Genomic DNA, 13,741 nt, shown 5'->3' with positions numbered 1-13,741 from the left:
ACACCTGCAAATGAGAAGGAATACTCCGTTTGACCACCATGTCCACGGATCGAACTCCGCTATAAACCCGTAAACGATACTGAGCGGACAAGCGTTCCCGAGGTATATTCCGTATATCCCCAAACAGAAGCAGGAAAATCTTGAGGAAACTGTCATCAACTTCGGACGGAAGGTTAAACAGTCTAATACTGGTATATTCTACCTCCGCGTTCGCCAGAATATGCTATTAGAACCATCACGATGAGTGAAAGGGACTTGTTGTCCGTGTCGCAAAAAATGGTTCAGATCTCTCATACACTGAAAACGTCTGGTCATGGCACAGGAACGCAACCACTCGTCAGCCCTACAATTGACGAACTCCGGAATAAAGTTGAAGCAACATCAAATGATGTACCCATATCTGTAAGCCAAGCTCAGTTCGATTCGGTACTCAGCCGGGTTTAGAGCCTTTTTTCCTGCCAGTGGTGGCATCTTTCTGTATTACATTTCGCGCCATGTACATACCACCAAGCCGGTTATATAGTTAATCATATACTCCTCCTACTACACTGCACATACATAATAAGTAAAATTTCACCACCTACTATTCTTTCTGGTGTCGCTATTTTAGTGGCTAGAGATGTAATTATGATAGGAAGGGCACCACAATAAGTGACAAATGCTACTTTCACATTCTAGTTAATTCTACAATGTGGTGTGGTTCGTAACCACAAAGGAAGGCCGCAACGTGCATTACCAAGTATAAATGGTTGGAAAACCTTTCTCATAGAATTTGGTACTATCTTCTTACCACCTGCGCCCTCACTTAAGTTATGGCTAAGTGGATACGTAATTGGTAGACAAGCTTAAATCGCACTTCGTGGATGTAATGTACTCACTGCATAACTCTTGAACAAAACATAGTGACCAAAAAGGAGACTACGTCAAAAAATTTGTGCATATTTTATTTTAAAAAAATACAGTGCGTCACTGTCATGATGAGAATTTTTCACGTAACTTACGTGCATTCGGATTACTTCATCATGATTTATCTTTTCGTATTTACTAACCAACGTTGTATTTTCTGTTATGTTTCATCCCAGACATTCAGATTTACCCATGTTTTGTATTGTACCTTCTAGTATCCTTTCTGTTTTCCTGTATGCCATCCTTAGCCCTACACTTTTTCAACCTTTCTGAAGCTGACAGTTTGTTTCTTCGTTTCTTTACCAGCGTCACTTAGTAACTACAGGTACGTATAACGTCCGAGAAGACTGAAATCCATACGCGAACTGAAGTTCTCATTCCACAGGTATACCTTTATTTGTCAAAAACATTCTCATTGTCCCGCTGAGTGCGCAGGAAAATTTGCTTTGAAAGAGATACCGCGTCGTTCCTCCCCCCCCCCCCCCCCTCCACCCACCCTCACTCTCTCTCTCTCTCTCTCTCTCTCTCTTTCTCTCTCTAGCTGAGCAAAAAACATAACAGTAAACAGGAAAGGGGAGCGTTAATTTCCATATATATGAACAAAGACTTGCGGGAAGACCAAACACCCTATGTAACACGTGGGGCACTAACTAATGGTGCGATTATCTTTAAGGTAAAAAACGGTACAGATATTTCCTTAGGTATGTGTCATGTACCGCTAAAGAAAATAATAGGCTAGTCTCGATAAAACAACGAAGAAAAAAATAAATTTGAGACTTTAATGCACCTCTGACTGTAATGGAAAGTAGTGCTTGACTAGCTACACATTCACTTTTGCCCGTTTTCGAACGCGAGAATTTTAAAATTAAATTACTGAAGGAAGATTCAGGTAGTCTAAGCCAAATCGCAAATTGTAAAAAGCTCTAAATATCGTATAAAAAAAAAGATTCGTCACTTCCATAAATAGAAAAGGAAAATGGCAAACTTGTTACCGTTTTGGGTGAACTCAGAAACATGGACTGTCACTGAAACATATTTAAACAGAATTTCCGTATTATTGCAACAAATGAAAAGCTGTATCACGTTACCTACGTGAAATGAGGATCGAAACGTAGTAATATGGTGTAATTTGTTGGAAGAATTTAGAGAACGGTAGTTAATGAGCGGAAAAGTGTAAACAGAGCAAATTACTACAGTGGTTTGGACACTGGAGTGAAATGCTATATCCAGCCAGTTATGCTTAAATTTTCTGTCGTTCTCTCCGCTGAGTAAGGGAAATGCCAGGTTGTTTTCTTTGCAATGGACACGGCCTGTGCTCCGTCTTTAAAGAACCACGTCGGCGGCGGGACATCAATGATTAATCTCTTTCTGTTCCTTCTGAAAGTAGATAAGCGCTTGCAGGGATACGAACTTGAACACGTCCTCTCAGGTAAGGAGGCAGACCGCAACGTAAGTTCTTCCCGTCTGTCATTCACACAGCACGGATAGAAAACGACGATGCCGTTGAGTGTATAACTATCTGGATGCATTCCGAATAACCATCACTTGACTTTATGTTTCTCTTCTGGCCATTTGGGGCCACATTTACATCTATACACCGCTAGCCACCTTACGGTGTTTGGTAGAACGTACTTTCCGTACCACTGTCTATGATTGTCGGTAAACTTCCGAAAGAGCTCCAATTTCTCTGTCTTTTTCATAGTGGTCATATCGTGGTCATATCGCGGTACGTATTTGGGAGATAGCAATATACTGCCCATCTCTTCCTGGAACGAAAGCTCTCGGAATTTCAACAGCAAACCTCTCGGCGATCACAAGGCCTGCCTTGTAGCCTCTACCATTGGAGTTTGTTGACCATCTCCGTAAAGCGCTCGTGCCGACTAAACGACTGCGTGACAGAACGTCCCGTTCTCTATCTCTTTATTAACAAACCTTGTAAGGATCCCAGGCTGATGAACAATACCCAACAATTGGTAAAAACGTGTTTTCGAATGATGATTGGCATTTTCTATAGATTCCCCTAATGTATCCCAGCCTGAAATCTCCTTTTCCTCCTTTTTCGTACGTGGTTATTCCATTTCTAATCGATGCAAGTTGTTATTTCCAGATATTTTACGTTATTTACCTTTCCATAGATAGCCGTGGGTGTTAAAACACTAGACTCAGATCGAATCCGCCCAGCAGGTCACCAACGGGGATGGTGTACCGACTACCCTCGATGTGATTTTTAGGGGATTATCCACAGTCCGCTAGATAGGGGTTCCCAAATTTTTCCTCTGAAGGAACGCTTTGAAAATCGTGGTACTTTGATAGACCACCTAGTTTGGTTCAAATGGCTCTGAGCACTATGGGACTTAACATCTATGGTCATCAGTCCCCTAGAACTTAGAACTACTTAAACCTAACTAACCTAAGGACAGCACACAACACCCAGCCATCACGAGGCAGAGAAAATCCCTGACCCCGCCGGGAATCGAACCCGGGAACCCGGGCGTGGGAAGCGATGACGCTACCGCACGACCACGAGATGCGGGCCCACCTAGTTTGCTCTGAAGGTTAATACAATTAATAAAATATTAAAAAAGGAGAAAAACTTGTCTTATTCGGTGATTACTTACAACTAATAACAAAGAAATCGTAATAAAATTTTTAAAAAATAAGAAAAAATGCTGAAAAACGCCATGTCATTAACAGTTTTTTGCGGAGCAGTTATGCACTTCCCGCGGAACACCTGTGTTCCGCCAAACAGTTTGCAAAACCCTGCGCTAGGTGAATATCGGACCGATATCCAAGTCCCACCTCAGTTACACGATTCGTGAACATTTAGAAAACTCTCACACACACACTTTCACATGAATAACATTACATGCAGACAGTTGGAATGCACATATTTCGTCCGGGTGGCGGAGGGGTGGGGGTGGGGGGGGAGGGGGGAGTTGGAAACGGTGTAGCAACAGGAAGGGCATTCGGCCACCCGTTAATTTAAAGATGTTAAATCCCTTAATAATCAAGCTGACCCTGTGCTGATGGCGGACAAAAGGACAAGAAAAGGAAGAAAAAAATTTCGCGGTGGTTAATTATATGATGCAATAAAAGAAATTATTAGAATGGTTAAAGGAGACGAAAATTTAATATTTATGGGAGATTGGAACTCGATACTAGGAAAAGGAAGAGAAGGAAAAGCAGTAGGTGAACATGGACTGGGGGAAAGGAATGAAAGCAGCCGGCCTCTGTGGCCGAGCGGTTCTAGGCGCTTCAGTCCGGAACCACGCGGCTGCTACGGTCGCAGGTTCGAATCCTGCCTCGGGCATTGATGTGTGTGTTGTCCTTAGGTTAGTTAGGTTTAAGTAGTCCTAAGTCTAGGGGACTGATGACCTCAGATGTTAAGTCCCATAGTGCTTAGAGCCATTTGAACCATTTGAAAGGAATGAAAGACGAAGCCGCCCGGTAGAATTTAATCATAGCGAACACTTGGCTCAAGAATCGTGAAAGAATGTCGTATGCGTGGAAGAGACCTGGAGACACTGGAGGGTTTCAGATTGATTATATATGTTACGACAAAGATTTTGGAACCAGGTTTTAAATTGCAAGACACTCCCAGGGGCAGATGTGAACTCTGACCACAAATTATTGGTTATGAACTGCACTTTGAAGCTGAAGACACTGCAAAAAAGCAGAATTTTAAGGAGATGTGCCCCGGATAGTCTGAAAGGACCATAGGTTGCAGAGAATTTAAGAGGAAGCATTAGGGAACTATTGACAAGAACAGGGGAAAACAATACAGTAGAAGAAGAATGGGTGGCTTTAAGAGATAAAATTGTGGAGGCAGCAGAGGATCAAGTAGGTAAAAAGACAAGGGTTATTAGAAATCCTTGGGTAACAGAAGATATATTGAATTCAGTAGATGAAAGGAGAAAATATAAAAATGCAGTAATGAGACAGGCGAGAGGGTATATAAACGTATAAAAAATGAGCTCGACGGGAAGTGCAAAATGGCTAGACAGGAATGGCTAGAAGACAAACGTAAGGATGTAGAAGCATATATAGTAACGGGTTAGATAGATGCTGCGTACAGGAAAATTAAAGAGACCTTTGGAGAAAAGAGAACCACCTTTACGAATATCGAGAGCTGAGATGGAAAACCAGTCCTAAGCAAAGAAGGGAAAGCAGAAAGGTGTAAGGAGTAAATAGTGATTCTATAAAGGGGAGATGTACTTAAAGGCAATATTGCGGAAATGGAAAAGGACGTAGATGAAGATGAGAAGTGAGATATGATGATGATTGAAGAATTTGACAAAGCACTGAAAGATTTAAGTCGAAAAAAGGCCCCGGGAGTAGACAGCATTCCGTTAGAGCTACTGACAACCTCGGGAGAGCCAGCCATGACGAAACACTTGCATCTGGTGAGCAAGATGTATGACACAGTCGAATACTTTACAGAAGAATGGAAAAACTGGTAGAAGCCGACCTCGGGATAGATCAGTTTGGATCCAGTAGAAACGTAGGAAAACGCGAGGCAATACTGACCCTACGACTTCTCATAGAATATAGATTAAGGAAAGGCAAAACCTACGTTTATAGCATTAGTAGACTTAGAGAAGGCTTTTGACAATGTTGACTGGAATACTCTCTTTCAAATTCTAAAGGTGGTAGGGGCAAAATACAGGGAGCGGAAGGCTGTTTACAATTTGTACAGAAACCAGATGGCAGTTACAAAATTCGAGGGGCACGAAAGGAAAGAAGTGGTTGAGAAGGGAGTGAGACAGGGTTGTATGTAGCTTATACCTGACGTTATTCAATCTGTGTATTGAGCAAGCAGTAAAGAAAACAAAAGAAAAATTTGGAGTAGGAATTAAAATCCAGGGACAACAAATAAAAACTTTGAGGTTTTCTGATTACATTTTAATTCTGTCAGAGACAGCAAAGGACTTGGAAGAGCGGTTGAACGGAATTGACAGTGTCTTGAAAGGAGGGTATAAGATGAACATCATCAAAAACAAGACGAGGGTAATGGAATGTAGTCGTATCATATCAGGTGATGCTGAGGGAATTAGATTAGGAAATGAGACACTTAAGGTAGTAGATGAGTTTTGCTATTTGGGAAGCAAAATAGCTGATGACGGTCGAAGTAGGGAGGATATAAAATATAGAGTGGCAATGACAAGAAAAGCGTTTCTAAAGAAGACAAATTTGTTAACATCGAGTATCGATTTAAGTGTAAGAAAGTACTTTCTGAATGTATTTGTAGAGAGTGTAGCCATGTATGGAAGTGAAATATGGACGATAAACAGTTTAGACAAGAAGAGAATAGAAGCTTTCGAAATGTGGTGCTACAGAAGAATGCTGAAGACTAGACGGGTAGATCACGTAACTAATGAGGAGATACCGAATAGAATACGGGAGAAGGGGAATTTGTGGCACAACTTGACTAGAAGAACGGATCGGCGTCGGGACACATACTGAGGCATCAAGGCAGCACCAATTTGGCACTGTAGGGAAGCGCGGGGGATAAAAATCGTGGAGTTAGGCCAATTTTTCTCTTATCCTATGTATTGTTACTTTTAAAATCCCCTTCACTTCCCAGATTTAACAGTTACAGATACGTGAACAGTATCCATTATACTGTTTGCTTGCTGAAAATTTTTCTCGAAAGTAATTCAGCCTCTTTTCCGATTTCGTAACAACATAACCGATGTGTGTGTCAATCGACAATCTTCTTTCCTTCGGTGATCAGATCTTCCTAGCTCTGTCTGAATATGACAAATTAGTAAGTTCGTCATACAAAATACTTGCCAGCTATCAAAAATAAAAACTCCACCTCTATCCTTGATTGCCGCCTCAGATCGGCGAATAAGAGAGTGTTGGGGTTGGGCTGTTCGGGGCAGGAGACCAGACAGAGAGGTCATCGGTCTCATCGGATTGGAGAAGGATGGGGAAGGAAATCGGCCGTGCCCGTTCAAAGGAAACATCCCGGCATTTGCCTGGAGCGATTTAGGGAAATCACGGAATACCTAAACCAGGTTGGCAGGACGCGGGATTGAACCGTCATCCTCCCGAATGCGAGTCCATTGTGCTAGCCACTGCGCCACCTCGCTCTGTCGAATAAGAGAGTTTCTTCAGGTATGCCATACCCACGAGTAGCCTCTCACTGATGATTAGATTCCATAAAACTACAAAACTGTGGGAACACGGACTGCTACGTTGTACACGCTGTTCGAAATAGCCCCAGCCATTTTCCATGAGATTAAGATCGGGTGATTTAGTGAGCCAGTCGAGAGGCGATAACGTGCCTGAGTGTTCGTCGAACCAGGACCGTATGCGGACATAGCTGTAGTCAACAAACAGATGATGACTATGCAGAAGAGGCAACACTTGGTCAGTGAGAATATTGAAATAAACACCCTGGTAGCCCGAAAGAGTGCGCCCAAATCATGGTACAAAAACACTCCCAAGACATGATAGAACCACCTCCATCCAGAAATGCACCCTTCACATACCGCGGATAAAGCCCCTAAATGGCCGTAGCTGTACTTGACGCCTTGCATCACATGAAAAGCCGCAAAACTATGACTCTTCTGAGCACACTACACGACTCAAGTCAGCTACTGTCTGTGATGTTTCACCAAATGAAAACATGCAGCTTTGTGCGTCGTTTTAAGAAATGGCCATTTGCGAAATACCCGACTCTTTTTTACGCAAAAAGTTCTTGCGTCACATTACGTGGCTGCGAATAGTACACCATTTCTTGTAGGCACTTTGAACAGTCCGCGCTCATATGCCAACGAAGCTGACAACTTAATGCACGATGTAGTCACGGGCACATACAAACATCATAGCTTCTTTCTGCTACTGTCACGTCTCCACTTTGCTCCGTCTATACTGTCCAGTCACACTAATGTGACCACCAGTCAAAAGCCTGAATAACTACCTTCTTCAATGCGGATTGCTGCAATACGCGCAGAAAGAGAGTCAGTGAGGTTCTGGAAGGGATGTGGAGCCATCCCGACTCCAGTGCAACGGCCAGCTGCTCTAGGTTTCCCGACTTGGGAACCATGGTGCGAACAGCCCGACCGAGGTGGTCCCAGTTTGGTGGCAAGGGAGTACGAAAAACTCATCCTGGTGCTCTTCCAGCCTCGCACGTACACTGAGAGCTGTGTGACATGTTGCATTGTCCTACTGGTAGATGCCATCGTGCCAAGGAAAAACACACTGCATGCAGGGGCAGACGTGGTACTCAAGGATAAATGCATACTTTTACTGATCCATCGTGCATTCCAGAATGGCGTGATCACCCAGGAAATGCCACGAAAACATTCCCCAGACCATCACGCTGTCTCTTCCGGCCTGGACCCTTCCTACGGTTGTTGCAGGGTGTTTACTCTCAGACGTTCCACACCGAAAACGCAAGAAACGTGATTCATCCGAAAAGGCCACCTTTCGCCAGTCATTGGACGTCCAATTGCGGTATCAGTGTCAAATTCCAGCCTTTGTCGCCAATGAACAAAAGTCAGCATGAGTGCATCACGCAGGCGCCTTTTGCGGAGGCCCATTAACTACTCAGCAACGTTCGCTAAGCAGTCGATGAGGAGACAATGTTGGTAGCTCCTTGGTTGTTCAAACTTTCCACGTCATTTCGCCCGCACATATCTCTGCAGACGTTTTTCAGCCCTGTCATCTATGGTGCGTGGTTGACCATAATTACCTCGGCACCGGTTTTTGGATAACGCCATTTTGCCTTGCACGGCATATTTTACTCACGGCGGCGCGTAAACAGTTCACAATCTTAGACGTTTCGGAAATGCTTCCACCCTTGGCCCGAAAGCCAACATCAAGCCCTTTCGGAAGTCAAAAAAAATCACTCCGTTTCCGCATTATAACGATTACACCGTTTTCGGCATAGCCCCGATACGCTTCATACGAGTACTCTCCACTGTTAGTGTTGTTCAAATGGTTCAAATGGCTCTGAGCACTATGGGACTTAACTTCTGTGGTCATCAGTCCCCTAGAACTTAGAACTACTTAAACCTAACTAACCTAAGAACATCACACACATCCATGCCCGAGGCAGGATTCGAACCTGCGACCGCAGCGGTCGTGCGGTTCCAGACTGTAGCGCTTAGAACCGCTCGGCCACTCCGGCCGGTCGTTAGTGTTGTCACTTGCCGTCTGTGAGTAGTTGTTAGACGTGGAATTCGAACATACGCCACTGGCCATTAAAATTGCTACACCACGAAGATGGCGTGCTACAGACGCGAAATTTAACCGGCAGGACGAAGATACTGTGATATGCAAATGATTAGTTTTTCACAGCATTCACACAAGGTTGGCGCCGGTGGCGACAACTACAACTTGCTGACACGAGGAAAGTTTCCAGCCGATTTCTCATACACTAACAGCAGTTGACCGGCGTTGCCTGGTGAAACGTTGTTGTGATGCCTCGTGTAAGGAGGAGAATTGCGTACCATCACGTTTCTGATTTTGATATAGGTCGGATTGTAGCCGATCGCGATTGCAGTTTATCATATCGCGACATTTCTGCTAGCGTTGGTCGAGATCCAATGACTGTTAGCAGAATATGGAACCGGTGGGTTCAGGAGGGTAATACGAAACGTCCTGCTGGATCCCAACGGCCTCGTATCATTAGAAGTCGAGATGACAGGCATCTTATCCGCATGGCTGTAACGGATCATGCTGCCACGTCTCGATCCCTGAGTCAGCAGATGGGGACGTTTGCAAGACAAAAACCATCTGCACCAACAGTTCGACGACGTTTACAGCAGCATGGACCATCAGCTCAGAGACCATGGCTGCGGTTACCCTTGACGCTGCATCACAGACAGGAGCGCCTGCGATGGTGTACTCAACGACGAACCTGGGTGCACGAATGGCAAAACGTTATTTTTTCGGATGAATTCAGGTTCTGTTTACAGCATCATGCTGGTCGCATCCGTTTTTGGCGACAACGCGATGAACGCACATTGGAAGCGTGTATTCGCCATCGCCATACTGGCGTATCACCCGGCGTGATGTTATGGGGTGGCATTGGTTACACGTCTCGGTCACCTCTTGTTCGCATTGACGGCACTTTGAACAGTGGACATTACATTTCAGATGTGTTACGACCCGCGGCTCTAACCTTCATTCGATCCATGCGAAACCCTACATTTCAGCAGGATAATGCACGACCGCATATTGCAGGTCCTCTACGGGCAGTTCTGGATACAGAAAATGTTCGACTGCTGCCCTGGCCAGCACATTCTCCAGATCTCTCACCAATTGAAAACTTCTGGTCAATGGTGGCCGAGCAACTGGCTCGTCACAATACGCCAGTCACTACCCTTGATGAACTGTGGTATCATGCTGAAGCTGCATGGACAGCTGTACATGTACAGGCCATCCAAGCTCTGTTTGACTCAATGGGCAGGCGTATCAAGGCCGTTATTACGGCCAGAGGTGGTTGTCCTGGGTACTGATTTCTCAGGATCTATGCACCCAAATTGCGTGAAAATGTAATCACATGTCAGTTCTAGTATAATATATTTGTCCAATGAATAGCCGTTTATCATCTGCATTTCTTCTTGGTGTAGCAATTTTAATGGCCAGTAATGTACATATACGTCGTCCGCTTCTCGTGGTCGAGTGGCTAGCGTTGCTGCCTCTGGATCACGCGGTCCTAGGTTCGATTTCAGGCCGGATCGGAGATTTTCTCCGCTCGGAGACTGGGTGTTTGTGTTGTCCTCATCATCATTCTGGAAGAGCCCAGATTGGAAATGCAAAGATTTAGAATTTAGAACTTGTAACCACGATTTTGGGTGCCGCCGACCTCGGTGGCCACGCGGTTCTAGGCGCTGCACTCCGGAACCGCGCAACTGCTACGGTCGCAGGTTCGAATTCTGCCTAGGGCATGGACGTGTGTGATGTCTTTAGGTTAGTTACGTTTAAGTAGTTCTAAGTTCTACGGGACTGATGACCTCAGATGTTAAGTCCCATAGTGCTCAAAGCTTTTTTTTTTTTTTTTTTTTTTTTTTTTTTTTTTTTTTTTGTGTCCCTCATACCAACGTCATCATACATCTACATAGATACTCTGCAAACCTCCGTACAGTGTGTGGCAGAGGATACCCTGTACCATTACTTGTCATTTCCTTTCCCGTTCCATTCGTAAATAGAGCGAGGGAAAAACTATTGTCTGTAAGCCTCCGTATCAGCCCTAATTTCTCGCATCTTATTTTCGTGGTCCTTACGCGCAATGTATGTTGGCGTCAGTAGAATCCTCTGCTTGCTCAACTTCTTCCGAATTTCGTCATTAAACGATGGTGGTTCTTTTCCATCCTTTACCCTCGTACTAGGCACATAGTTCTCCAGACTACGATTTACCGTCTGCTTGAACTTTGCTCATAATCCTCTTACGTCCATCTTACTGGAACTAAGTGGCGTCAGTTCACTCTCTAAGTGAGATGCTAAGAAGTTCTTATCTGCACTATCTATCAGAAAAACTCTACTAGCCTCCTTAATTGATTTAACTGATTTATTAATTTTCGCAACCATAGTTGCTAATATGACATCCTGATCGCTAATCCCCGTTTCTATAATGACATTGTCAATAAGATTCCGGCATACTTGTAGCTAAAAGGTCTCTACATAGGCGGTGGATTGTGTAATTGCGCTGACTCCGTATAACTGATCGGAACGCACACACCGCTTCGCTGCCGTGACATACGTCAACGGAGGACGATCACATGATGGGCAGGTAGCAGTTCAACGCCATCTACATTGCTCCAACTCGACCACTCTATACTTTCAAGGGGGCTAAATATCATCATTTCCAGAGGATAGGTTTCCCGTTCAGAGGTTTGGGACGATCAAGGAAACAGTTGGTAGTTGGCTTATACACTGCCGCAGGCAAGTATACATAATTCGTAATGAGGATCACGATGATAACCTCCTTCGCTCATATTTTATTGTAACTTCCTCCCTAACAGAGGCCGCTGTAACAGGCTACAGAGGTTGCATTTAACCGGCTAAATTCCTGGTGATGGAAGAGGTTTTAATTATTAATGTTTTCTCGAAAGAAGAGGAGAGATGGTAGTGTAAAATTCTTGGTCATTAGAGCTTATGCAAATTTTATGGCTCAAATCCCAAACTTCTGTGCCCTGTCTAATTGAATCAACGCTTATAACACTGTTAATTTTCATTCGTTTGCAGAATGCAAACACTACAATCGGAGGCTCGCCCTTTACTATTAAAGATCAGTAAAACTCTGTGCTAGTACTGCGTTTCAACTTTCTCCTTCTTTTCTTTTCACACTCATAACAATATAAATACAATACCTCCCAACAAAAGATCTCATGATAGTCAAACACACTATACAAGCGTGTACTTAACAGCCCACTACAAATTGGAGGAGGGACATTGCGCCGAACAGTAACGCGGAATTAAACGTACCTCAAAGTTGAAGTACGCCGGACAAAACGATTCTTATGAGGAAAAATATCTAAATTGCGCACAGATTACCCGTGAAATTCTGGCGTATGTGGATCAATTGCACTGTCTCATCCAGCCGTAATGAAATGTAAAGGCTGCACAGGCTTGGGTGATGCTGAGCGAGAAGTCCATATCTTAAACCATTCACTTTCCACCTTTACAAAAAGCTGAAAGAACATTTGGAGAGGAAAGAGACTTTCCAACGCTGAGGACGTTCACACAGCTGTTCTTGAATGGCTCCTTGACCAAGAGGAGGATTTCTACAGGCGAGATATTGAACTATTGATAGAACTTTGCTATCAGAGATCTGATGACTATGTTGATAAAATAGTGTCTTATATCTGTGTCACTTAGTCCCATTTCACCAAGAGAGGGAGAGAGAAAGAGAGAGAAAGAGAGAGAGAGAGAGAGAGAGAGAGAGAGAGAGAGATGTTATAAATTGTGTGTGGCATTTATGACATCGAACAGTTTCGTTCTAGAGGTACAGAACGACTGCGGGGAACTTGGTGGAGATAGTCGTGAATGATTACCTGCTTCCATTGCTCAGGTCACTCATCAATACTTATGTGCTAACTCTCGTTCCGATGATAGCTCCTTCGAATCATGATGGCAGAATAAATTTTCGACACTAATAGCAATGTTGGCCAGCAATGTAAATAGCCCGAATAATTTATACCTCAAGGAAAAATATCAAAAGAAAGTATTAAATGTAGTACGAACAATGACATTATTAAACGGTTTAAGGTGTTTCCCACTTCAGCACAAACTTCTACGCAGTATCTAATGGAGTGAACGGCCTGCTTAGAGCTACCGTAGTCTAATATCCCAAGCTAACATCAGGTTTCAGCTTCTTCCTTCCCTCCACTCCATCCTTACTCATAACAACACAAATAGATCTCTACACTTCACAAGGAGTCATTACAGTCACCCAAGCGACACAAACTTGACATTTCACCCACATTCCGAACAAGATAATGCCAAAGCACTTCCGTTAAGGCCTTACCTAGAAACTCTATGCAATTCCATTTTGCTCTTAACCAGTGTTAGTGAGTAATAGGGTTCCAATTTTTCGCTTAATTGTAACAAACAACACACTGCATTAGTTCCCTTAACTTACCGCAGGGCTGCCCATCTTCATCATTTTCTCGTGCCCTTCGTTGAAATTTTTCGTCGGTCAGAAGCTCTCCATAAAACTCAGCATCTTGTGTCCTTTCCGGCACTCCGTTTCCTGTGTGAAGGGTGGTGCTTAATTAGTATCACCCAACTGCTGACAGAGGCTAAAGTAAGAGTCTGACAGCTGTATTGTCAAGGAGTCTAAAACAAGAGAAACAGTTTTTGCTTACTTTAGAAGCTT

General features: G+C 43.9%; 2 protein-coding genes across 2 annotated transcripts in view; one reads left to right on the top strand and one right to left on the bottom strand.

Annotated features, from left to right (window-relative positions):
* Positions 1-13,741, top strand: part of LOC124556146 (serine/arginine repetitive matrix protein 1-like) — a 290,854-nt gene that overhangs the window by 155,597 nt on the left and 121,516 nt on the right. The window lies entirely within an intron of this gene.
* Positions 1-13,741, bottom strand: part of LOC124556539 — an 86,646-nt gene that overhangs the window by 47,753 nt on the left and 25,152 nt on the right. Inside the window, exon 3 of the mRNA XM_047130493.1 lies at positions 13,505-13,615. Within this exon, the coding sequence (XP_046986449.1) occupies positions 13,505-13,615 (111 nt within the window). The remainder of the gene's footprint in view (positions 1-13,504; positions 13,616-13,741) is intronic.

Source organism: Schistocerca americana, chromosome X, assembly GCF_021461395.2.
Source record: "Schistocerca americana isolate TAMUIC-IGC-003095 chromosome X, iqSchAmer2.1, whole genome shotgun sequence".
NCBI lineage: Eukaryota > Metazoa > Arthropoda > Insecta > Orthoptera > Acrididae > Schistocerca > Schistocerca americana.
The sequence above is the reverse complement of the archived record's forward strand: the minus strand, read 5'-3'. Positions and strand labels throughout refer to the sequence as shown.